Source organism: Neoarius graeffei, chromosome 23 (assembly GCF_027579695.1).
Source record: "Neoarius graeffei isolate fNeoGra1 chromosome 23, fNeoGra1.pri, whole genome shotgun sequence".
NCBI classification, from domain to species: Eukaryota; Metazoa; Chordata; class Actinopteri; order Siluriformes; family Ariidae; genus Neoarius; species Neoarius graeffei.
In genome coordinates, this window is record NC_083591.1 from 42480902 (window position 1) to 42506789 (window position 25888).

A 25888-nucleotide genomic window follows, 5' to 3' on the forward strand; every position below is an offset into this window, starting at 1 on the left:
TGTGTTTTCTCTGATGTTTCTATGTCTCCTCACATTCAGAACAGCTCAACGACTATGGGTAGGAGAGTCATAAACGACAACACGTGTTCTCTTTGAGCAAGCTCTCTCTCGGATCTCAACCAAAATGTCAGACTCTGTAGATGATTTACTGGAAATTTTTCATTCAAATATGACCCAAATTATGGATGATATTGCTCCATTCAAAATCAAAAGAGTCAATGACAAGCAGAAAGCACCATGGAAGCAATACCCAGCTGTTAAACTGTTAAAGAGAGAATGTAGAAAGACTGAAAGAAAATGGCGCAAAACTAAACTTCACATCCATTATCAAATCCATAAAGAGATGCTTTGTAAATATAATTATGAAATTCGTAAAGCAAGACAGTCTTTCTTCTCCAACATCATCAACAAGAATATGAACAATGCCCGTGTGCTATTTTCAACAGTAGAGAAGCTAACTAATCCCCCACCACAATTAATACCTGAACTTCTCTCAGTTAATAAATGCAATGAGTTTGCATCCTTCTTCAGAGGTAAAATTGATAAAATACGGCAGAATATTGCTCATAATATATCTCAGTTGCAAATAACTGAAAAGCTGCAATCACCAGTGACACAGACAGACAACTTCAACACAATGTCAGAATTTTGTTTAATTGATTACGAGACTCTTGAAAAAACTGTACAAAATCTCAGTTCCTCAACATCTGAATTGGACATTCTACCCACCAACTTTAAGTTTGTTCTTCACCTCATAATTACAGATGTGCTTCAGATCATAAATACATCCTTAGAGACTGGCATTGTTCCTGTGTCCCTGAAAAAAGCCATTGTAAAGCCCCTACTTAAAAAGAATAATCTGGATGCTTCAGTATTAAACAACTACAGGCCAATATCAAATCTACCATTCATCAGGAAAATCCTTGAAAAAATTGTCTTCAATCAATTAACTGCGTTCTTGATATCAAACAGCTGTTTTGATAACTTCCAGTCAGGGTTTTGTGCCAATCATAGCACTGAAACAGCGCTGATTAAAGTTATAAATGACATACGTCTTAATACTGATGCAGGCAAAACATCGGTCCTGGTGTTACTGGACCTCAGTGCAGCTTTTGATCCTGTTGATCACAACATACTGCTATATCGACTTGAACACTGGGTTGGGTTGACTGGTAAAGTTATCAATTGGTTAAAATCATACTTAAAAAAAAGATAAAAGCTTCTTTGTTACCATGGGAAATTGTACCTCAACATCAATGTCCTTGACCTGTAGTGTCCCCCAGGGGTCGATTCTTGGACCATTACTATTCAACCTTTATATGCTCCCACTTGGACAAATTATCAAGAACAACTCAATTTTGTATCACTGCTATGCAGATGACACCCAAATTTATTTTGCTCTATCACCTAATGATTATGCCCCCCTTGAATGTCTCTACCAGTGTATCGACCAAATCAACAACTGGATGTAACAAAATTTTCTTCAGCTGAACACAGATAAAACAGAAGTAATTCTATTTGGGGAAAAAAGATGAAAGACTCAGGATTACCACTATTCTTGACACAAAGGGGATTAAAACAAAAGATATGGTTAAAAATCTTGGTGTTTTCATTGACAGCGAGCTAAACTTTGACAGTCACATGAAAGCAATCACTAAAACGGCATTTTATCACCTAAAAAACATTTCCAAACTAAGAGGACTTATGTCAAAAAATGATCTGGAAAAACTTATACATGCCTTCATCTCTAGTAGGGTTGATTACTGCAATGGCCTTTTCACAGGCCTGCCAAAAAAGACCATCAAACGACTTCAGGTGATTCAAAATGCAGCGGCTAGGGTTCTCACACGAACAAAAAGAACAGAGCACATTACTCCAATTCTAAGGTCCCTTCACTGGCTTCCAGTAAGCTACAGAATTGTCTTTAAAGTATTGTTGCCGGTGTACAAATCTCTAAGTGGTACAGGGCCCAATTACCTCTCTGATATGTTGCAGCGGCCTAACCCAATCAGATCTACCAGATCGCAGCAGCAAAATTTACTGTTAAAACCTGTTGTTAAAACAAAGTGTGGTGAAGCAGCTTTTAGCTACTATGCAGTACAGCTATGGAACCAACTCCCAGAGGACATCAAAAATGCTCCTGCTGTTGGCAGCTTCAAATCTAGACTAAAGACCAAGCTGTTCTCAGATGCTTTCTGCTAACTGATTAATATCGTCATCTTTACATGTTTTAAACTTTCTTAACTTTTACAGTCTCTGCATGTTTTAAACTTTACTTAACTTTTATTCTATTTTATTCTGCTGTTTTTTTTTACTGAACTTTTACTTCATTTTATTTTATTTCTACTATTGTTTAATTCTTATAATTTTTCTTCCCCATTTATTTTATGTAATTTTATTTTCTATTGTTTACTGTTTTGCTTTTACTTCTGTAAAGCACATTGAACTGCCACTGTGTATGAAATGCGCTATATAAATAAACTTGCCTTGCCTAATGTGAAACAAATGCACATATTTAATAGATGGAAAGCACAAGTATATTTCCTTTTTTTTCTTCCTCTTTTATAGATCGTATCAACAATTACACAAGACTTTATATCTTTTTACCAGAGGCCAAAACATGGAATTTCCACCTGTTTTGGTGTTGCCTGCGTTCAGCATTGATTAGTAGCTCACCCGGCCGACAGGTGATGAGTTTATGCCATCATGTGTTGTCCGTTGTCTGCCCTGCGTCATCCACTTTTCACGAAAATCGCTTCTTCTCTCTCAATTCTTCACTGATTTTCCTTCTTTTTGGCAGGAAGGTAGGTCTGCTTAGGGTGCATATAGCTTCTACCCAAATTTGCATAATTGCAATTAATATTGAAGATATGGAGCAGTGGCGGCTGGTAGTCTTTCAAACAGGGGAGGCTGGTCGGTTACGATATTTCCAGATTTTAAAAGAAAAAAGAAAAAACACATCAATTTTGCCCATACTCTTCCCTCTGATCTGGCTGATTGTTGGCAGCGTCACAAACTGTGAAATAACAGGTTCTTTTGGCCCATTAGCCTACTGTCCAATATACATGATGGTGGTGTTGGGGGGGTATATTTTAACATTTTATATTTTAAAATTGTGGCATGTTTGTTTAAAAATTGATCATTATTGAAAGCAGCTCTTTGTCAGGAACCTCAGCAGTAACAGCAGAGTGTTCTGGAATAGGCACAAGCACTGACCTTGGGGAGCCAAACATAGAGCTGGGTGCCACACATTTCATTCAATGACACTTTCCCTATATTTTACTTATTTTGACTGAGAAATGTTTTATTGACAATTTTGATAACCCTTCACTTTTAATCCAGGTCTGTAGTGTGAAATGTTCTCGGCTGTGTTTTTGTTTAAAAATGTTTTCCAAATTGTAGCTGTGTTTAATTCATATCCAGAGAAATATATATTCCAATATAGTATACTCAGCATAAACATTTTAAATAGATTCTATATTTTTGGTCCACCCATGACATATTACTAAAGTAGCCTATTTACTGTTGTTGATGTGGGTCACTTGCTGTTAGCCAATTCACTTTCTCATACCAGGAGAGCTGAAAGGAACGAGTATTATTCCCTACCTTTTTCACCAAGTCAGTTTGAGGCGTTGGTCTCTTTAATTTTAATTTTTTCCTCGAAAGGAAGACTGGCAAATGGCTTCGCCAAAATTAAATCAGCAATGCTTGGCATCCGTGCACAGCTTTCTTGCTAGCTGACTAGCCCCCTCAAGTTCAAGTTCAGTCACTCAAATAAACGAAATTTCTGGAATTAAGATAGCAAACTTGACAACACTATATTTACACTTTATTTACAATGAAAATATATGCAAACTAAAAAAGCTGGTAGAAACCGTATGTAATGAATGAAATCGAAATGTAAGCTGATCTCTTACAATACACCACAGCACTTGCGAATCTGCATGGGACTGAACTGAGATTCACCGCTGCCTGTCTATAGTTGAAACGAGCTGTCAATCAAAGAAAATATCCGGCTGCTTTCACCAATCACCAGTCTCCTCGCGGAAACTGCCATGTCCTTCCCACTGTGAGGCTGGGAGTCCGTAGGCGGGCGTTTTCGCAGTATTTGTCCAATAACCGTCTTGCATTTTGAGATTGAAAAGCGCAGAGCTCCCAAATGCCATTGAAGTCCACTGAGGCTGGAAGTCCGTGAGACTCCGGGGGCGGGCGTTTTCGCAGTATTTGTCCAATAATCGTCTTGCATTTTGAGATTGAAAAGTGCATAGCTCCCAAATGCCATTGAAGTCCACTGAGGCTGCGCTGCATCGCGCTGTCACGAGGGGGAAAAACTTACGCACACATTAGGCGAACTGGGGAAAGTTATAACGGAATGATTTCGCATTGTAGTTGGGTTGAGCACATATATTTCTATGATTCTGGATCTGAAATAGCAATGTTATAAGGTCGGCTATAACATAAGCCTAGCACAATTCATCCTACACGATGTTCGTCATATTTAGAGGAGGCTGAGCCTCCCTCGTTGTCTTAGAGCAATCGCCCGTGATATGGAGTAATTAAGCCCTAATGAGCAGTTTCCACACAAATTGCTTCTTCTCCCTCAATTCTTCACTGATTTTGATTCTTTCTGGCATGAAGGTAGGGGTACCTAGGGTGCATATGACTTCTACCCAGATCTACTTAATTACAATTATTACAGAAGTTATAGACTAATTAAGCCTTAACTCTTTACCCCTTAAAGCAGTAGCTACAGCCACCCTTGTATATGTATATACTGTTCACCCTGAGAACATATTTACAAGAAAAAAAGTCTAAAGACAAGGTTTTGACAAGGTTTTAGACAAGACATCATATGTCGTCATTATGGGATATACACGGGGTTGTCATATGTCGTCATTTAGGGATATACACGGGGTCGTCATTAAGGGGTAAAGCGTTAATGAGAAGTTCAACAAAAATCGCTTCTTCTCGGTCAATTCCTTGCTGTTTTGGATTCTTTCTGGCAAATATTTGAGCTGGACTGGTTGAGAGTAGAACTGCGCAAGGTGGCCCAATTTAGATCATTCCTTCTGGACCAGACAGGGCTGGAGTGAGCTACACTGTCACTGACAGTCTCGTTTGTGATGTCACACTCCACAGTAGTAGGTAATAGCTCATACTGTATGTAAGTCGACAGTCGGGGCTTAATAAATTTGCAGTGATTACGTGTTGTGTTTCTTTCAGGACCCAACAGTGTCCTGACTAAAGTGAGAACAGACTTGCAGCGATAAAATAATTCACTTGTTTTTACTGATTGAAAACATCCAATAATTCGATTTCCTTTGCGCTGTCAAAAAGGAATGCCAGTGTGCTGTGAGAAAGAGTTAAACACAATTTACACACACATGTCTCTGTGCAAGTTATTACGATCGAAATGAGAAAATATTTCAAAGAGCACATTAATATGAACCGGGCAGCCAGGGCTATTATTATAGGAAATTAATCAACACCTTCTGACCAGTCAGAATTCCATAGGGGAAGTCATGGCTTAATGGTTTAAAGAAGTAGCTTTGGGACCAAAAGGTTGCTGGTTTGATTCCCTGGACCAGCAGGAATGGCTGAAGTGCTCTTGAGCAAGGCACCTAACCTCCAACTGCTCCCCAGGCTGATCTGGGTATGTTGTATGTCGCTCTGGATAAGAGCGTCTGCTAAGTGCCTGTAATGTAATGTATAGTGCTGGTGTATAAACAAAATTCAATAAGTATGCTCTGTAGAAAGTAGGCCACAGACGAGAACATCACAGCATTCATTTCGCAAAAGAACTAAATTTAAGATGTAGTGTATCATAACTTTGATTTCTCATTCTTGTCTTGGGGTTTTTGAGTGCACTGTAATACATGGGAAAGGAAACACGTTTGTTATGTAAATCAGTTATAAAAGAACATCTCGTAACCCTCTAAATAACCTTCACTCAGCTTTCTTATGTTACACTTAACAGATGCTCTTATCCAGAGCGACATACAATGAGCACACACATACCCAGAGCCTGGGGAGCAGTTGGGGGTTAGGCACCTTGCTCAAGGGCACTTCAACCATGGATTTTCCTACCAGTCATGGGAATTGAACCAGCGACCCTTTGGGCCACAGGCTGCTTCTCTAACCTTTAAGCCACGGATACCCGAAGGTTTCCTGAAGCTTTATTAGGCATTATCCATCTTGTACTGTCCTAATGACTCCCTATTGATTAAATTCATGAGAGTTCTGTGGACAGGGGCACCGCCAGAAATTTTGGGCCCCATGAAAGATTAGAATTTTGGGCCCCCCCAACTTTGCCCACCCTCGTCACAATTGCACTATTGTCATTATTTGACTTTTGATAGCCCATGGACCTTGAGTTTGTGACTTTGCTATTACATTTTATGTATTAACCTACCAGGGACTAGATGAAAACTGGTCAGTGACTAATTCTGGTGCATTTACAATCACAAATGAAAATTCAAGATTTTGCCACATGCCTTCTTGTGCTAGGACAATTGGTAGTGAAATGTGTGATGTGACTGCTAATAAATCATAGAAAAAGTTTTCTACCCAGCATCAAAATACCTATGGAAATCCCATGGATTGTTATGTGTTAGGTAGAAAGCTGTGTGTACTGTTCTGCAAAAAGGGAATATGTTCAAAGCAAAGTGTGTCTAGTTTGATGCATTTAAATGAACTCCATACTCAGTAGCCTTACAAATGTTACCCATAAAAGACAGGAAACATCTCATCTCATTATCTGTAGCCGCTTTATCCTGTTCTACAGGGTCGCAGGCAAGCTGGAGCCTATCCCAGCTGACTATGGGCGAAAGGCAGGGTACACCCTGGACAAGTCGCCAGGTCATCACAGGGCTGACACATAGACACAGACAACCATTCACACTCACATTCACACCTACGGTCAATTTAGAGTCACCAGTTAACCTAACCTGCATGTCTTTGGACTGTGGGGGAAACCGGAGCACCCAGAGGAAACCCACGCGGACACGGGGAGAACATGCAAACTCCGCACAGAAAGGCCCTCGCCGGACACGGGGCTCGAACCCAGACCTTCTTGCTGTGAGGCGACAGCGCTAACCACTACACCACCGTGCCGCCGACAGGAAACATCTTATTATAAATTTATTTCAAAGTGACACAGAGTGACATTTCAATTTGATCAATTACGTACGTATTTCTTCATATGTTGTAACCTCTATCCCTCTTTTATGTGTGCTGCGCTTTCTCCAGCTCCTCAATTTGAAACCAATGGTTTAGAACGTGTGAACATTCCACACACGTAACCATGTCAAACACTTGACTGGTGTCCGTTATTAGCAACACTTTAATCTAGCAAACTGTATATGGCGCTCGCTCATTAAAAACTTCAATCCTAAAGCATTTATGGGTTGTATTGCTGCTCACCTCCTTCTCCAAAGGGGGGTTCAGTGGTTTGGTAGGGCGGAGGTCCCCCTGAGGCTGAATCTGTGCATATTTAGGGCACCCCATTAGTTATGAAACTGGTTATTAGCACTAGTTATTAGCACCAGCATAACGTAATATTTCATCTTGTTCATCACACAAGTCAGTTCAGTTATTAAAATGGAAAAAATGTCACTGTACAAACTGTAAAAGTGTTCTCTTGATAGGCTAATCCAACCACGTTCATACTGTTCATTTACCATTCGCTAATATTTTGAACACACGTGAGCGATAGCTAACTTTCTTTGGGAAAAACTGAGTGACCAGTTGCCTGCCTCTCCGGCCCCTCTCAGCTTTCAGCTGCCTTTCTTTACGTTTTTGACAGCCACTCTTCATATTTAGCGATCATAGACTGTACGCACTCCACTGCTGGCTGGCTGGCTGCTGCACCGCGACACAGCAGCAAGTAGCGTTGCACTGATCAGCACACAGATTTAATGCATCGCGCTTCTACCAGAACTGGACCGTACCATTTCGCAAAAGGGGGAGGGTTAAATGACAATATGTTGAAGAACTCAAGAAATAGACAACCTTGTTCAATTAGCTCATTTTACCAGATGGAATATTGCATTGTTGTTATTTCAAAAGTCTTATTAAAATCATTAAAAGCATATTATCAGCCCCTTAAAGGGCCCCATGGCAGTGCTGGGCCCCTAGAATTGTTCTAACCTTTCCCCCCCTGGCGGTGCCCATGTCTGTGGATTATACGTGTCATTTGGAGAAAGTACAGCAAAACAGATCATTTAGACGTGGAAACATCCTCATCTCATCTCATTATCTGTAGCCGCTTTATCCTTCTACAGGGTCGCAGGCAAGCTGGAGCCTATCCCAGCTGAACTACGGGCGAAAGGCGGGGTACACCCTGGACAAGTCGCCAGGTCATCACAGGGCTGACACATAGACACAGACAACCATTCACACCTACGGTCAATTTAGAGTCACCAGTTAACCTAATCTGCATGTCTTTGGACTGTGGGGGAAACCGGAGCACCCGGAGGAAACCCACGCGGACACGGGGAGAACATGCAAACTCCGCACAGAAAGGCCCTCGCCGGCCCCGGGGCTCGAACCCAGGACCTTCTTGCTGTGAGGCGACAGCGCTAACCACTACACCACCATGCCGCCCCGTGGAAACATTCTCATCTGAAAAAAGTTGCTCGTTGAAGTCGCACCAAGGCTCCTTAACAAAGTTGTTTGGATTCAAAAAGTGATAAAGCAGCAAAGTGTATTCCTTTATATTCCGGTTTCTGTGCAGAAGGCAGAAAAGACCGCAGAGCTATAGGGTAGAAGCATGCGTGAGGTTTTTTTTTGTGCACTTGCCCTTGGCATTGCATTTAGTCATTACCGTCATGTAAAACTTTTCTTCAAGTTTCTCAGAAATAACGCTGCAGCTTTCCAGCTCACTCTCGCATGGGGGAAGGATCATGGACATGTTTTTACTGCTCAAATTCACCGATATTTCATGATCTCCTTGTCGAAACCTACTTTGTTTCTTAGTCTTTCATTTAACAGTCGCCATTTTGTATCTAAACGTGCGTTTGAGAAGTCACGTGAGGTGTCGATAATAGTGATCACTTTCACCAGTGTCCACCATTATCGACACGCTGTGGAATTAAGCGACATTTACAACTGTTATGGATCGATCTTTTGTGTAACATTGTTTGGTGAAGTAGATGAAGTATTTAAAAAAAATAAAAGTGCTATGATTTATAATAATGTTTTTTTCTGATTCATAACAGAATGGAATGTTTATAGAGTATTTGGAATCCGATTGCAATAAATAGAATTAGACCAGAATTAAATTCCTAGCATATAAAAAATGATGTGCTTGAAATATTCAGATATTTCTGTTCCATTCAGAAATTTTTTTTTTGCAGTTTGTTGTAAATATCTACCACATATTACAATATCAGTAGACATTTTATATTTTGGTTCGAGGAATGACATGCGACCTTTGACCTGGATTTTCATGCGGTTACAATCTCAATTGCCCGTTGACATTTATTGGTAAACTACAAATCTAGAAATTAATACAAACAGCGAATGATTAACAAAATGTGATCTATGAAAAAACGTAGAAAGCGGAACAAAAAGATTTTCTGACGCAGGTTAAACATCATCAGTTCATTTGTTTACAAGTATTAGAATTACTTCCTCATTTATGTAAGCACCCACATCGATATATTTATATAAAAGATATTTTGTACTAGGGCGGCACGGTGGTGTAGTGGTTAGCGCTGTCGCCTCACAGCAAGAAGGTCCGGGTTCGAGCCCCGTGGCCGGCGAGGGCCTTTCTGTGCGGAGTTTGCATGTTCTCCCCGTGTCCGCGTGGGTTTCCTCCGGGTGCTCCGGTTTCCCCCACAGTCCAAAGACATGCAGGTTAGGTTAACTGGTGACTCTAAATTGACCGTAGGTGTGAATGTGAGTGTGAATGGTTGTCTGTGTCTATGTGTCAGCCCTGTGATGACCTGGCGACTTGTCCAGGGTGAACCCTGCCTTTCGCCCGTAGTCAGCTGGGATAGGCTCCAGCTTGCCTGCAACCCTGTAGAACAGGATAAAGCGGCTAGAGATAATGAGATGAGACATACCGATTATTATTTTTATAAATAATCATCTGGGTGTCAATAATTGTGGAACGGTATCGATTACTGTAGACAAAGGTGTCGATAATGGTGGAACGGTGTCATGTGATCTGATACGCTAAGTAATCAGGAATCAACTCGTTTTTTTCCCAGTGGAAGTTTGAGTAATTATTCATGCACAATTTACATATTGAAAGTCTTTTCTACTTTTGCAGCAGCCAAAAGATCATTAAGGTGGCTAATTGTAGCCGCCGCTCTATTATGTTCAAATATCAGATGTTCAAATATTATTACGGGTTTACATGGTCTCATAGATTTTTTTCAAGATTTATACTGATTGCATATTTTCAATTTGTCATCAGTGTAAATGTACACTGTTAATGTTGTTGGCCAGATTTATAGTGCTGAGTAGCTGGAATATGGATTTCGTGTAAACAATGCAGAGAGTGAAAGTGAAAAGGGCTGTATGGGTGATAATATAAGGATGACTGATTTAAAAGCTTCTGTGCTGACGAAAAATACCATGGGACCAGTGACTAGACATATAAAAGCAATCTAATACCATCACGTTTCAGCTTGCAGCCGATATTTGAACATCGAAACTGATTATATCGCCCAATATTGGTTTTGGTACCATTATCAGCAGCCTGGGCGTGGCCAATGGAAGTTCCCAACCGCGCAGTGGATTGTGGGATATGTGTAAGGGGTGAATAGAAATAACATTGCTATGAAGAACCTTTTCAAACATCTTTATCTTAATGAGTGTGAGCGACTAATTTATTACATACTGTAAATTGAATTGGGTTCATACATGGCGGAGCAGGTAGCGTTTTTGCCTCACAGCTCCACTTCTGGTTCGATCCTGAGCTCGGGTTCCAGTCTGCAGAGTTTTGCATGTTCTGAGTTTACTTTGAGTTCTCTGGTGTTCTCTCACCTCCCAAAAACAGGCCAGTAGGTGGATTAAGTATGCTAAATTGATTCTAGATATTAATGTGTGCGCGCCGGTGTCCCATCCAGGATGTTTTCTTGTTCCAGGATAGAGTCCAAATCCACCAGGATAAAGTGGTTCCTGATGATGCAAGAATGAATGCTAATGTACTAATATGATTTACTTAGTTGGAGAATGTTGTTCAGTCATTTACAAAACCGTGCTGTAACTGGTTTGGTTTCTGTGGGTGGAAAGTTCAGAGATAACAAGCTCTAATAGCACAAATATAAATAAATAAGATGGTACACATCTGCCCACAGTGAATAATATTTGATAATTGGATTACTCTGAAAATTTACATGTGAAACAAATTCCTGGCTTGAAAACATCTGAGAAGCTGAGATGGAGAATATAATCCAGGCTTAACATAGCTATCATGCACTCATACAGCATGGTGTTGTGCTTCCTTGTAGATTTTCCACATGACCTACGACCTGGCGAGCGCTGTGATGCGCATCTTCAACCTGATCGCTATGATGCTGCTGCTGTGCCACTGGGACGGCTGTCTTCAGTTCCTCGTGCCCATGCTGCAGGACTTCCCCTCCGACTGTTGGGTCTCGCTCAACAAAATGGTGGTACGTGAACCAGTAACCATGAATGGCTTGGATTTGTTAACTTTTCCCAGCTGTAGTTCCTTTCTTTTAACCTTAAATCAAGGATTTTAGAGTTTGGAGCTGCATGGAATCTATAAAAATGTCTCATTTCTTTAAAATGAAGATTTACGAATGTAAATCCTCTCAAACACCATACGCTTCAGTAAAAATGTGGTCCTTTTTTTAGTATTTTAAAGCTAGACTGCCTTTCGATTTCATAAAATTGGTGAAATTTAGTTCCCTCTGAAATTTGGTCATTGTGATATATATTTATTTCTGTTATATCTCACAAAATATCAGGCCATTCTATGGCTGGGAAGTTATTTAATTTGAGGGGATTCCCGAGCAAATAATGTGCATGAAATCGCTCACTTTGTGCAGTCAAGCAGACAGAGGAAGTCCGTGTGCGCATGCGCAGGTTTACCTCTGACCGTGCACCGACAGTTACACCATTCTGTCACTAAACGAACAGCTGATCACACTGAGGTGCTCGCTGACCGCCGATATTTATTAGTTTGGTCCTGCGTTTCCTTTCCTTTGTGTATAACATAACGTCTTTTCTTTTCGCTTTCCGTTACTGTAGTCGGTCTTTCACATTTCATTCGCACACTCACGTCCTCCATTTTTCTCTCCTATTTCAAATTTGTATCCCACAATGCCTTGCGTGAATGGGGAAAGCCTACCATGTGATGCCTGACGTCGTATCTTGAATTGGGTCATGGTGAAGTAGGAAAAAATAGCGGAGAATTTAGGGCCATGTGGCCCTAAATTCATTAATTGTTCTGTTAAAAAAAAAACTAATAAAATTGGAAGTCTGTGATTTCAAATTCAGTAGCTTTCAGTCCACTAAACAAAAAATAATAATAATTGGGTGTCTGGGGAAAATTCTTTTTCTGACCTATACTTGAAAAATCTGAAAGGCGGTCTATCTTTAAGGTTCAGTGCTATATCCTACCACATGCTGAGAGAACAATAGTTCGAGGTACACTGAGAAACCACTGACGCACCTACCCAGCATGCATTAATGCTAGCACAATGATGCTAAACACGCAAATCAGCTCACCAGCCGAGCCCCAACACAGGAGTGGCATAATTTAATTGAAATAAATTAGATTTATTCTGCTCCCTTGGCATGAATATAGATTAATGCTTACTGAAGCAGGGGAGGACCGCTTGCTCGGGATAATTTGCAGAAATTAGATGTCTTTGAGCATTTACTTGATTTAATTTGCTCATATGATGTGACACTGAGTTAGCATAACTCATGAGTGGTATATAACTCTAATTAGCTACAGTAAGTGCACTGAGATGCATTGATGTTATAGCTTTAAGTACAGCTGGCAGAGATCATACATTTTCATAAGAGAAACGTAAAATGTTAGCGATTTACATTTGCACGTAGTAGGAATCGTTTGGCAGACGTTCAAAAATCTGTAAGAATAAGAGAGCGATGGTCTGTTGAGAGAAGAATTCAGTCGAGAAGTTATTTTCAGCCATTCTCCTGCTTTGTCGAGCTTTATCATGATGATGAGCAGAAAGATGAAGAAAGGAGGATCGAACGATGCAGGGTGAGGACACTGGAGATAAAAGAGTGTGTGTGTGTGTGAGAGAGAGACCTGGGACGTGCCAGAGCAGCTGCTCTTTTTATTCCTCCTTTCAACACACATGAAAGAACCTGTTTAGTGGGACACACGCCCACACACACGTCTGGTTTACCTTAATTTGAAAAGGTCCTGTTTCAATACTAATGAGCATTGCTCTCAATTTTCCTCTCTCCCTATCAGTATTTATTCTCACGTGCACCTTAAATTGCTTTAATTCACACAAAGTATCTGCTTCCTACAATCCTGAAGCCACAATTCTCCCCTTATTAAAAATATATCATTAAGGATGTTGGGAAAATAAATAAAAGAAGCAAAGTAACAGCATTGAAAATGCTGTCAGTTCAGAATGACTCAGCCGTGCTGTGAAATCTGTCCTACGTTTCAAATGATGTTCTCTGTACGTACATCAAAATGCATCGTGGGTATTCTGGAGCCTCGAATAGTCTCTGACCTGGCTTAGACATGTATGCACATAATTTAGGAGAGGATAACTCAACTGTTATAGGCTAATTTGACCCCAAGGAATAACTGTGGATGTGTGCCAAAATCACTATCTGGGGCAAACAGACTGAAAATTACCAATCCAAGATGGCTGCCGGTATTACGGTATTAATATTGTGTTGCTCTTCATGTTCCTTGCCCTGGTTTATGTGACACGTAAACAGTAATAATCTCATCTCATCTCATTATCTCTAGCCGCTTTATCCTTCTACAGGGTCGCAGGCAAGCTGGAGCCTATCCCAGCTGACTACAGGCGAAAGGCGGGGTACACCCTGGACAAGTCGCCAGGTCATCACAGGGCTGACACATAGACACAGACAACCATTCACACTCACATTCACACCTACGGTCAATTTAGAGTCACCAGTTAACCTAACCTGCATGTCTTTGGACTGTGGGGGAAACCGGAGCACCCGGAGGAAACCCACGCGGACACGGGGAGAACATGCAAACTCCACACAGAAAGGCCCTCGCCGGCCCCGGGGCTCGAACCCAGGACCTTCTTGCTGTGAGGCGACAGCGCTAACCACTGCACCACCATGCCGCCCAACAGTAATAATGTGATATTAAAAGTTGTATTGTTGGCTGTTAAACATTTAGGCTCTCAAGATATTGCTGCCTACTAAAGTAAGAAGTTTTGTTTTGTATTTTTCACTTTAAGTTAAAGGAGAACTGAGGTCATTTTTAAACTTACTTTATTTCTTAATTAACGTGTTCTTCAATTACGTTTTCGGTTTTAGTAACCTTATATCGTGACTTGTATTGGCAACTGATCGCAATTAAATATTATACTTATCGGCCTGTTCGGTTTTTAGCCATGTTGAATTTAGTTCGTTTGGTCCACGGCAGGCGTCGCTTATCCGCACGATCTTCACGAGACTTGTGCGAGACTTCGAAACGTGAAGTGTCAGCCAGGTGTCCGTGTCGCCATTTTGAAAACTGTTTTCCAAATGAAATATTGCACAAAAACGAGTTTAAATGACGATTACTGCCTACTTTTTTCAAACTTTCCTGATTGCTATCAAAACAAACAAAACTTCCGGGTTGATTACGTCAGCATTCGAAAGAGGGCACGCGCGTCTTTTGACAACGTTGGCAGATGTTGGTCGCTTTGATTTCAGCTGTACGTTTTACTGCCGTCCTACGATGTCTCGCACAAGTCTCGACGAACAGGGGCGCAGATACGTTTTTTGAACTGGGGGGGGACAAAGCTGCCAGCAAACCAACCCCACCCCCACCCCCACCATGTGTTGTCAACATGTGTTGACTTTCTAACTATGCCTGTGTGTTGCGTGAGCGGCAGTCAGTCAACAACTCTTCGCAAAGTTTCCTTATGAAACAATATGCTCGCTGAAATTATGGCAGGGAACGCCAGATTAAACATTAAAACTGCCTCCTGAGCACTGTATCTACAGGCTGCCACCGAAAGAAGGAGGCTACCAGAAAGGCATCTCTACTCCGTACGATTTTACTTTCACTACGACATTACTTTGAACAGACTATCAAAAAATTGCAAGGTGATATGATAAAGTAAGGCACAGTTTACTTACAGTCGTTGTTTTTTGAAAAAACGATGTAATCGTTTTCTGCCTTTTCGGTTTGGCACCCTTCATCATGCCGTGTTGGGGTCCTGAACTAGGAGCTGTCCCCGATATGCCTGTCAAACTTGTTGTGGGTAACCATAGCAACCAAGCTCGAGCTCGCAACTGTGCAGTCTGCGCAGCTCAACCAACCGAATATCAGTCTTTGTTTTGTTTTATGTGAGTTGTTGCAACTATGTACCGTATGTACTGCTGTGCACCTCAATAAACCGAATGGTAATTAGTCTTTTGATTTTTCCGTGAGGTTTGCCTTATGCAAAGAAAGACAGCATAGACGTTTTTTCCTCCTTATAAGTGGGGGGGACCGAACGAGGTGAATTTAAATCTGGGTGGGACGAATCCCGCCCGTCCCCCCCTCTATCTGCGCCCGTGTCAACGAATCTCGTTTACAGCCATTGCTTTGACATATGGACTGATATATTACGTAGCATATTTCAAACACTCATAACTTGCTATAGCAGTGACGACATAGCAATCAAAAATGCATTCCGATATTTAATAAAATGAGATAAATAGAATTTTGATAATAAAAAAATAGCCTTCAGTTCTCCTTTAACATTCCGTTGATCATAATAGTATGATTTGAAAATACAATTTCTTTATATGTGGGCGGCACGGTGGTGTAGTGGTTAGCGCTGTCGCCTCACAGCAAGAAGGTCCTGGGTTCGAGCCCCGTGGCCGGCGAGGGCCTTTCTGTGTGGAGTTTGCATGTTCTCCCCGTGTCCGCGTGGGTTTCCTCCGGGTGCTCCGGTTTCCCCCACAGTCCAAAGACATGCAGGTTAGGTTAACTGGTGACTCTAAATTGACCGTAGGTGTGAATGTGAGTGTGAATGGTTGTCTGTGTCTATGTGTCAGCCCTGTGATGACCTGGCGACTTGTCCAGGGTGTACCCCGCCTTTCGCCCGTAGTCAGCTGGGATAGGCTCCAGCTTGCCTGCGACCCTGTAGAAGGATAAAGCGGCTAGAGATAATGAGATGAGATGAATTTCTTTATATTAATCAAATGCTTGCTTTCTTATACTCTCCTAAATTATGTGCATAGGTCTCCCAATTCCATGAGTTCATGTTTGAGGTAAGGTTATTCTGTTTTTCCACAGGTTTTCTGTGAAACTGCAATTTTGGCCAATTTTTGGTGTTTTTTTTTTACCTTGCCTTTGACCATAGCTTGTTCCCTTTTCCTTCAATTGTGAAAATGATGTCACTAATGGATTCCCCATACCCAAAAACCCATAAAATGGTGAGTGGTTCAAAAATTTATATTTTCAATATTGCTACCGGCAGCCATCTTGGATTGGTAATTTTTGGTCTGTTCGCCCCAGATAGCAATTTTGGCACACGTCCCAAGTTGTTCCTTGGGTTCAAATTAGTCTATAACAGTTGAGTTTTCCTCTCCCAAATTATGCGCATACATATTTAACCCAGGTCCTCTACATGAAGAGATTTTATGAACTGTGAGATTTTATGAACTCAAAACAGGATGCTCTCCATTATGTTTTCAGGCACTGATGTAGTCAGAGTTGGTGACTTAAGTCCAAAAGTTACGCAAGGAAACTTACGTGTGTTAAGTCTCAGGTTACACACATGCTTAAGCTGATTTTTTAATTTTTTTTTTTAAATGGTTGGCCCTTTTCAGATTATGCAAATCGCCTGTGTGGAATTTCATGCATCCGATTTTTGCTTGATTTCTCTTGAGTCGAAACCTTTTTTCAATCCCGTCTAGACCAGCACATTTAAACACAATATCAGGAATTGCATGTGAAGTTGGATGCAGATGTTTTTAAGATAAAGTAAAACACAGACGAACAAACAAAGCAAGACTTGACACGTAACGAACCTGAACATGGGTGACACACAAGACAAGCTAGACATAGTCATTTCCGCTTTGGTGGACTTCTTAAAAACCTGTCGATGGCTGCACGAATTGACTTTAGTGTTGTTTTGTTTGTAGAAAGTGCTGTGATGACAAGGTATAGAATAGCTTTAGACGTTTATTTAATTCTTCCTTGGACATTTCAGTTATGTAATTTTCAAACTTCTTTGAGCTTTTGAACCAGTCAAAAAAAAAATTCAACCAATTTTAATGCTTAAAGATGAAGAATGTAAACCAACCGGTGAAATGACAGAAGCAATTTGTGAAAAATGCAATAATAATAATACTTGAAAACTAAAAGAAGTTATGTTATTACCATCAAATACTTTCATTCCAAATTTTGTTGCTTCTTTTTTTGTATTTTTTGGGGTTTTGTTTTCGAGTAGAGTTTTTATTTCGTCCTCGGTTGGTTCAGCAACACGCGCCGCCATTTTGTTTTTCTCTACTCATGTTATATGATCTGATATCCTCATAGTACAGTAGAGTAGCCAATCAGAGTGTGCGATTGCTCATATCCACACTGTAAAACCCGATAAGGTCACTGAGCTCAAAAATTTTGTTGAAACCGATTACGTAAAAATTTTTGAGGTAAGTAACTTAAATTTTTTAAGGTAAGATTTCTTAAAAATTACACTATAGTTACACTTAATTGTAATTTTTAAGAAATCTTACCTTAAAAAATTTAAGTTACTTACCTCAAAAATTTTTACGTAATCGGTTTCAATAAAATTTTTGAGCTCAGTGACCTTATGGGGTTTTGCAGTGCAGTGAATGTGGATATGATAATTTTTGTTTTATTTCTTCAAATTCTCTTGCATCCTGATAGCAATGAATAAATCAAATGCTCTGACATTCAAAAAAGAAACATATTGGTCCAAATGAAATGATTGGATGGCCTACCTATGAGCACTCTGCCCATGCACTCATAGGCTAGTCTGGCTAACGCGACTTCAAAGCTCTACGAGCTATTGCTCGCAACAGGCCCTCGTGTTGCGTCACGCTTAGGATGGGCGGGCCCAGGCTACTCATAGGCAGACATAGTGCTAAAGTTAGCAAGCTAGTCAACAGCTGTGAGTACTAACAATAGCCATGTTCATTGTTTACATTCATTATGATAATATTAGCTCAACTGTGAATTCAAGTACCTGGGGTCAACTGTGCGTGAATTCAAGCAGGAAAATGGGGGCTGCGATAGTGAGGTGAGAAAGCGAGTGCAGGCAGGGTGGAGCAGTTGGAGAAGGATTTCAGGAGTCATTTGTGATAGGAAAGTCCCAGCAAAAGTGAAAGGTAAGTTGTATAAGACAGTAGTGAGACCAGCTGTGATGTATGGATCGGAGACCGTACCCTTAACGAAGAGGCAGGAGGCAAAGTTGGAGGTGGCGGAGCTGAGGATGTTAAGGTTTGCGATGGGAGTGACGAGGTTGGACAGGATAAGGAACGAGCACATCAGAGGGACAGCACATGTGGAGAGCTTGGGAATGAAGCTAAGAGAGATGAGACTGAGATGGTATGGGCACATCCTGAGAAGAGATGCAGAGCATGTTGGAAGGAGAATGTTGAGGATGGAGCTGCCAGACAAATGAAAACGAGGAAGGCCAAAGAGGAGATACATGGTTGGGGTGAGAGAGGACATGAAAGTGGCAGGTGTGGTAGAGAAGGATGCGGAAGACCGGAAGCAATGGAGACGAAAGATCCGCTGTGGCGACCCCTAATCGGGAGCAGCCAGAAGAAGAAGATGATAATGTTAGGTTGTGGGTGGTAGAAATGGGCAACTGGACTTGCTTGAAAATTCTTGAAAACGTTTCACCTCTCGTCCAAAAGGCTTCCTCAGTTCTGTCTGACTAATAGGGAGTATCAGATATTTATCTTCTCCTGGATCAGAATCAGAATTCTGATGACCAGCTCATCTAAGGTGTCATTGAGGCATCATGTTGGTGTGGGTCACTGGAGGCTGGGTGTGAACGGCGAGTCATTAGGGTGATCAAAGGATTGCCTGTTAGGGTGATCAATGGCAATCTGACTCTCTCTGTCTTCCTGTGAGTCACCGAAAACAGCTGGGTCCTGGCGTACACCCAGCCGTCTGGGAAGAGTGTCCAAGACCGCCTTGTAGATGTTTGACAAATGATGTCTTAGACCCCCACCTCTGTTCAGTGATGGCCGTTCCAGGTTGACAAAAATGGCTTCTTTAACTCCTCGCTCATACCAACGATCCTCTCTGGCTAAAATGCGTACGTTACAATCCTGAAATGAGTGTCCTTTGTTGTTAAGATGAATGTAGACAGCCGAGTCCTGGCCTGAGGAGCTGGCTCTCCTGTGTTGGGCCAAGCGCCTGTATAGCGGTTGTTTCGTCTCCCCAATATACGAATCTGTGCAATCATCACTGCACTGAATTGCATACTCTACGTTGTCCTGTTTGTGTCTAGGTATTCTGTCCTTAGGGTGGACCAGTTTCTGCTTCAGGGTGTTACTGGGTCTGAAATGTACCGGAATGTTGTGTTTGTAGAAGATCCTCCTGAGTTTCTCGGATAGACCAGAAATGTAGGGAAAACATCTGATCCAGGAGAAGATAAATATCTGATACTCCCTATTAGTCAGACAGAACTGAGGAAGCCTTTTGGACGAGAGGTGAAACGTTTTCAAGAATTTTCAAGCAAGTCCAGTTCCAGGTTGACAAAAATGGCTTCTTTAACATCATTTGTCAAACATCTACAAGGCGGTCTTGGACACTCTTCCCAGATGGCTGGGTGTACACCAGGACCCAGCTGTTTTCGGTGACTCACAGGAGGACAGAGAGAGTCAGATTGCCATTGATCACCCTAACGGGCAATCCTTTGATCACCCTAATGACTCGCCGTTCACACCCAGCCTCCAGTGACCCACACCAACATGATGCCTCAATGACACCTTAGATGAGCTGGTCATCAGAATTCTGATTCTGATCTAGGAGAAGATAAATATCTGATACTCCCTATTAGTCAGACAGAACTGAGGAAGCCTTTTGGACGAGAGGTGAAATGTTTTCAAGAATTTTCAAGCAAGTCCAGTTGCCCATTTCTACCACCCACAGTTTACTATGACCTGGATGATTGAGAATCTTCACAGACATGATAATGTTAGGTGTTTTTTGTTTCATGTGAATGAGATATGAAGTAGTTGGATATGACGACACACTACGTTCCTCCCCCAAATGCTCTCTCTGATGGACCTCCTACAGTAGTCAGGCGGTGCACGTTCAGTAGTTTTGATGGAGTGGTTTTGGAGGGAGGGCTGAAGAGAAGGGATGGGATTTTTCATTTGGATACTTCCAAAATCTCACTTGCTCTTGCTGGTTTCTCCAAAATTACCTACCCTTGCTTTAAAGTTGATTAGCTTTCAAATGTCAGAAAGAAAGAACTGAATGCATGTAGGAATATTTTGGTCAAAACCTTGACTGGATCTTGCCAAAAATTTGCATAAAGCAGCTTACATATGCAAATATAAACTTGCGCACACACACAGACATAAGTTCCCTTTGTTATTTAAAAATTGCTGCAGTTAAGACTATTAGCAGGATTAGCCATACGCAATGTGCTTTTCTTATCAGTTCACTTAAATTTCTCCTGAATCGCTCTTCCTCATTGAAATTCCAGTAAGTTCTTTGTGATATCAGGTTGAGTGTCGTGCAGCCGTCTCACATGGCATCATGAAACGAATCCTCTGGAGATCAGACAGGAAGGGTTTCGGGGGGGAAAACATCAGAGGGAAAGTTCAGAGAGACAGGAAGAGACGGGTCAGAGAGAAAAGGTTACTCAGAGGGAAAGATGTGTGAATAGGCTCAATCATGTTTCTTTGGAGTTCTTCATATGCTGAGTGGTTGATAATTTGTTCCATTGTGCAAAAACACACACAAGCAGGACATCTGTTTTTATTTCTTTACCGCATTAGGACGCCAGGACCTGTTAGATGTCTTCACAACTTCTCGCAGTGGGAGGTCAATCTATCCCAAACATACACACAAGCATGCATACACACATGTAGGATTCAATTACTCAATTACAAATTCCATGTGTGTTTTCAGATTGGCTTTGCCTTTCAATGTGTTCAGCAAATAATTACAGATGCCTCAGTGACAGAGTTTAATGACATACACAAGGGGTAGAAAGAGACCCAACTGAACTGAAAACAGCTGATTCAGGGCCTGAGCAGATTTGTTCTCCCCTCCCAACAATGATAAGTCAGAGCCTTAGGCGCAGTTGAAAGGTATTCACCTTAAAGTGCCATTCCACCATTGGATGTATTCTTTGGCATAAAATACAATATATTTTGACAACATATATAAATGGTATCACTAGATAGAGAAATCTTTTAGCTTCAAAATGATATATCAAACATAATTTTTTGACAACGACAAGTATATTAATTTTGCGACCAAAGTCACCTACCCTTTTAATTTCCGCGTGTGATGTCATCGGCAGGTTCCCCTTCTTGTGTACCACATGACGTGTGACGTGGCACATATTATCAGCAATGGCGGATAGAACGCGATAAAAATAATACCAATAAATCGAGCTAATACCAATAAATCTAGCTAACTGAAAGATTAACTCAAAATTTTTCGCAATTTTTTTGGCCCCCATATACGAGGAGAAATGACTCTCTCACTTTGGGGGTTTCCTGGTCTAAAAATAGACCGACACGTGGTACACAAGAAGGGGAACCTGCCGATGACATCATGTTTCACTACCACGCGGAAATTAAAAGGGTAGGTGACTTTGGTCGCAAAATTAATATACTTGTCGTTGTCAAAAAATTATGTTTGATATATCATTTTGAAGCTAAAAGATTTCTCTGTCTAGTCATGTTGTCATAAAATATATTGTATTTTATGCCAAAGAATACATCCAATGGTGGAATGGCACTTTAACGTTTGAATCCAGATGATGTCACAACCTGGAGCCAAGAAATCAACATTGGCGGTGCCAGTTTGCTCTGGGTGGGAGGGATGACATTACTGTCTCTCCTGTCAATCACAGTGACACTAACCAATCAGACGCATCACTGAGCTTAGGTATGTGGAAGAGGGCAGATAACTATTTCCTCCTACTGTGTTACGTTACCTTAATCATGTTAACCTTAATCTTGGCTTCAATCAAACCCTACTTTAAGTTCTGAATCAGATTAGATTTGGACAAAATTCTACCATCCATCCCAACCATCATCTCCAACTTTATTCATTTTCTAATTAATAAAAAGTTATAATCATTTCCAAATTGTGTAGGAGGAATAAAACACTTCACCATATGCTGTCAACTTTGGAGTGGTAACAGTAACATTACACAACCAAGACATTTAACAGTTATTCCACGAACTCGAGTCGTACATGAGCTGATAGCCGATGAGGTGCGTAGTGCTGAGTTGGCTATAAGCCATGTATGATGATATTGAGTGGAATAACGGTTTTATTCTATCAACATTCACTGGATTTTGAGAAACGGAGCACTTTTATTTTTATTTTTTGCAAATTCAATAATTAAAATCTTTATACAAAACATCCGACAAAATCATTTCCGCTTAGAATGTAAACAAACCGGCGAAACGACAGTAGCAATTTGTGAAAAATGCAATAATAATAATAATTCATGAAAAATAAAAAGGTGCGTTCTTACCATCAATTCCACATTTTGTTGCTTTTTTTGTATTTTTTGGGGGGTTTTGTTTTTGAGTAGAGTTTTTATTTCGTCCTTGGTTGGTTTAGTAACATGCTCCGCCATTTTGTTTTTCTCTACTCATGGTATATGAGCTGATAACCTAGTAGTAGAGCAGCCAATCACAACATGCAATTGCTCATATCCAGTGAATGTGGATAGAATAATAATTATTATCCTGTAACAGCATGCCCCCAAGTGTTTTATTCCTTACTTATTGTGATTTTAATTCACATTTTATTTACATACAGTACATACAGTACATACAGTACAGTGTTATATACAGTATATAACACTGCTAACGTTTTAATAAACTTGGCACAGATCTATTTCTTCAATTTTTCAGAAGTTATGGAACATGCTACAATCATTACCTGTAATGATTAATAAGTAGACATAAAACAATTTCTTTCTCTGTCAAATGCATTATTCTGCCTTCTTGATGCTTAGTCGACTTTTTTTTTAAGGCTGTGCATTAACACAGATATTAACAGTCCCTTTAACCATTGATTATTAATTAAAGTATGAATAATAATAATAATAATAATAATAATAATAATAATATCTTTGTGCTCCATCTGACCTACAGTACCAGTCAAAATTTTGTACACCCCTACTCATTCATAGGTTTTTCCTGTACTGTAACTATTTTTTACATTGTAGAACAATACTGAAGACATACAGTAAACAAAAAAGTGTCTCATCTCATCATTATCTGTAGCCGCTTTATCCTGTTCTACAGGGTCGCAGGCAAGCTGGAGCCTATCCCAGCTGACTACGGGCGAAAGGCGGGGTACACCCTGGACAAGTCGCCAGGTCATCACAGGGCTGACACATAGACACAGACAACCATTCACACTCACATTCACACCTACGGTCAATTTAGAGTCATCAGTTAACCTAACCTGCATGTCTTTGGACTGTGGGGGAAACCGGAGCACCCGGAGGAAACCCACGCGGACACGGGGAGAACATGCAAACTCCGCACAGAAAGGCCCTCGCCGGCCACGGGGCTCGAACCCGGACCTTCTTGCTGTGAGGCGACAGCGCTAACCACTACACCACCATGCCGCCCACAAAAAAATGTTAAAAAAATAAACTATGTTTCATATTTTAGATTCTTCAAAGTAGCCAGCGTTTACCTTGATGATGCTTGACACACTATTAGCGTTATCTTAACCAGCTTCATGAGGTAGTCACCTGGAATGCTTTTCAATTAACAGCTCTGCCTCATCAAAAGTTAATTAGTGGATGAGTTTCTTGTCTACTTAATGCGATCAAACAGTAAATTGCTGGTTTGCAATCACGTGACTTTATGGTGCGCGGCCTCACTTCCAGCTGGAGGTCAAACATTCCGATATGGCGGCTGTGGAGGCAAGACGCGTATGCGAGATGTCAGATTATTGCAAGACCTTAGGACCCAATATTCAAGCTAGATATCAGTAAAAAATATCAAAATGTGAAAATATGGATCCCTATACGCTCAAGAAGAAAGATTTTTCCTACGGTTTTAAAGATTTACCGGCTGTTCCAGAAGTAGACATTTCAAACTACTTGGCTGCACTACTTGGACGTCGTTCTACACACTCAAGCAGTCCAAGAACCACAAGAGCATGGAGGCTCATGACTTTTTCACCAGTGGCTGGGTCCATGATCTGGGTGTAAAAGTGATAGAAGGAAATCTACGATTGATATTTGCCAGGGTAAGCGCTGTTTTAAAGCCTTGTTTGGCGCAACTTATCGTGGTTCTTCTTGAAGTCACATGTAAAACAATGTTTGCCTTCAGAGTACAACAACAACAGCAGCTATGTTAGAAAGTGAGCACATGCATCAATGGTGAAAACATTTAAAACTAGAACGGCGGCTACAATTATTAACAGTCCATAATTATCGACACGTTTTCAGATTTACCAATAAAAAAACAATTTTACAAAGGTGATATCAGTTACAACAGTTATTATTATTGGTTAATTAATCAACCGGAAGACCCCCTGACCCCCCCCGCCTCGCCCTTTGATCTTGTTGTGTGATGACAGAGCTCGTTACCTGAGATGGAATTTTTTTAGCACGATCGGCAATTTGAGGAAAACCCGTACGTTATCATCGCAGGTAAGCATGGTGGAAAAATCACGGGCATGTTTTTACTGATCAAATTCACCAATATTTCATGATCTCCTTGTCGAAACCTACTTTGTTTCTTACTCTCATTTGACAGTCACCATTTTGTATCTAAACGTGCGTTTGAGAAGTCATGTGAGGTGTCAATAATAGTGATCACTTTCACCGGTGTCCACCATTATCGACACCCTGTGGAATTAAGTGACATTTACAACTGTTATGGATCGATCTTTGTGTAACATTGTTGAAGTAGATGAAGTACTTTAAAAAAAAATAAAAGTGCTGTGATTTTTATAATAATTTTTTTTCTGATTTGTAACAGAATGGAATGTTTATAGAGTATTTGGAATCCTATTGCAATAAATAGAATTAGACCAGAATTAAATTCCTAGCATATAAAAAAAATTACACGCTTGAAATATTCAGATTTTTCTATTCCATTCAGAATTTTTTTTTGCAGTTTGTTGTAAATATCTACCACATATTACAGTATCAGTAGACATTTTATATTTTTAGATGTAAATTTTAAATCTCAATTAAAAAAAAAATTGACCTTTGACCTGGATTTTCATATGGTTACGATATCAATTGCCTGTTGGCATTTATTGCTAAACTAAAAAACTAGAAATTAATACAAACAGCAACGAATGATTAACAAAATGTGATTTACGAAAATACTTCGAAAGTGGGTAGAAAGTGGAACAAAAAGATTTTCTGACACAGGTTAAACATTATCAGTTCATTTGTTTATAAAGATTAGAATTACTTCCTCATTTATGTAAGCACCGACATTGATCTCTCATCTCATCTCATTATCTCTAGCCGCTTTATCCTCTTCTACAGGGTCGCAGGCAAGCTGGAGCCTATCC

The 25888-nt window shown here is 40.6% G+C and overlaps 1 protein-coding gene across 1 annotated transcript in view; it reads left to right on the forward strand.

Annotated features, from left to right (window-relative positions):
* LOC132871227 (potassium/sodium hyperpolarization-activated cyclic nucleotide-gated channel 2-like) overlaps window positions 1-25888 on the forward strand; it is a 162998-nt gene that overhangs the window by 42763 nt on the left and 94347 nt on the right. The window contains exon 3 of the mRNA XM_060905348.1: window positions 11463-11624. Coding sequence (XP_060761331.1) covers window positions 11463-11624 — 162 coding nt within the window. The remainder of the gene's footprint in view (window positions 1-11462; window positions 11625-25888) is intronic.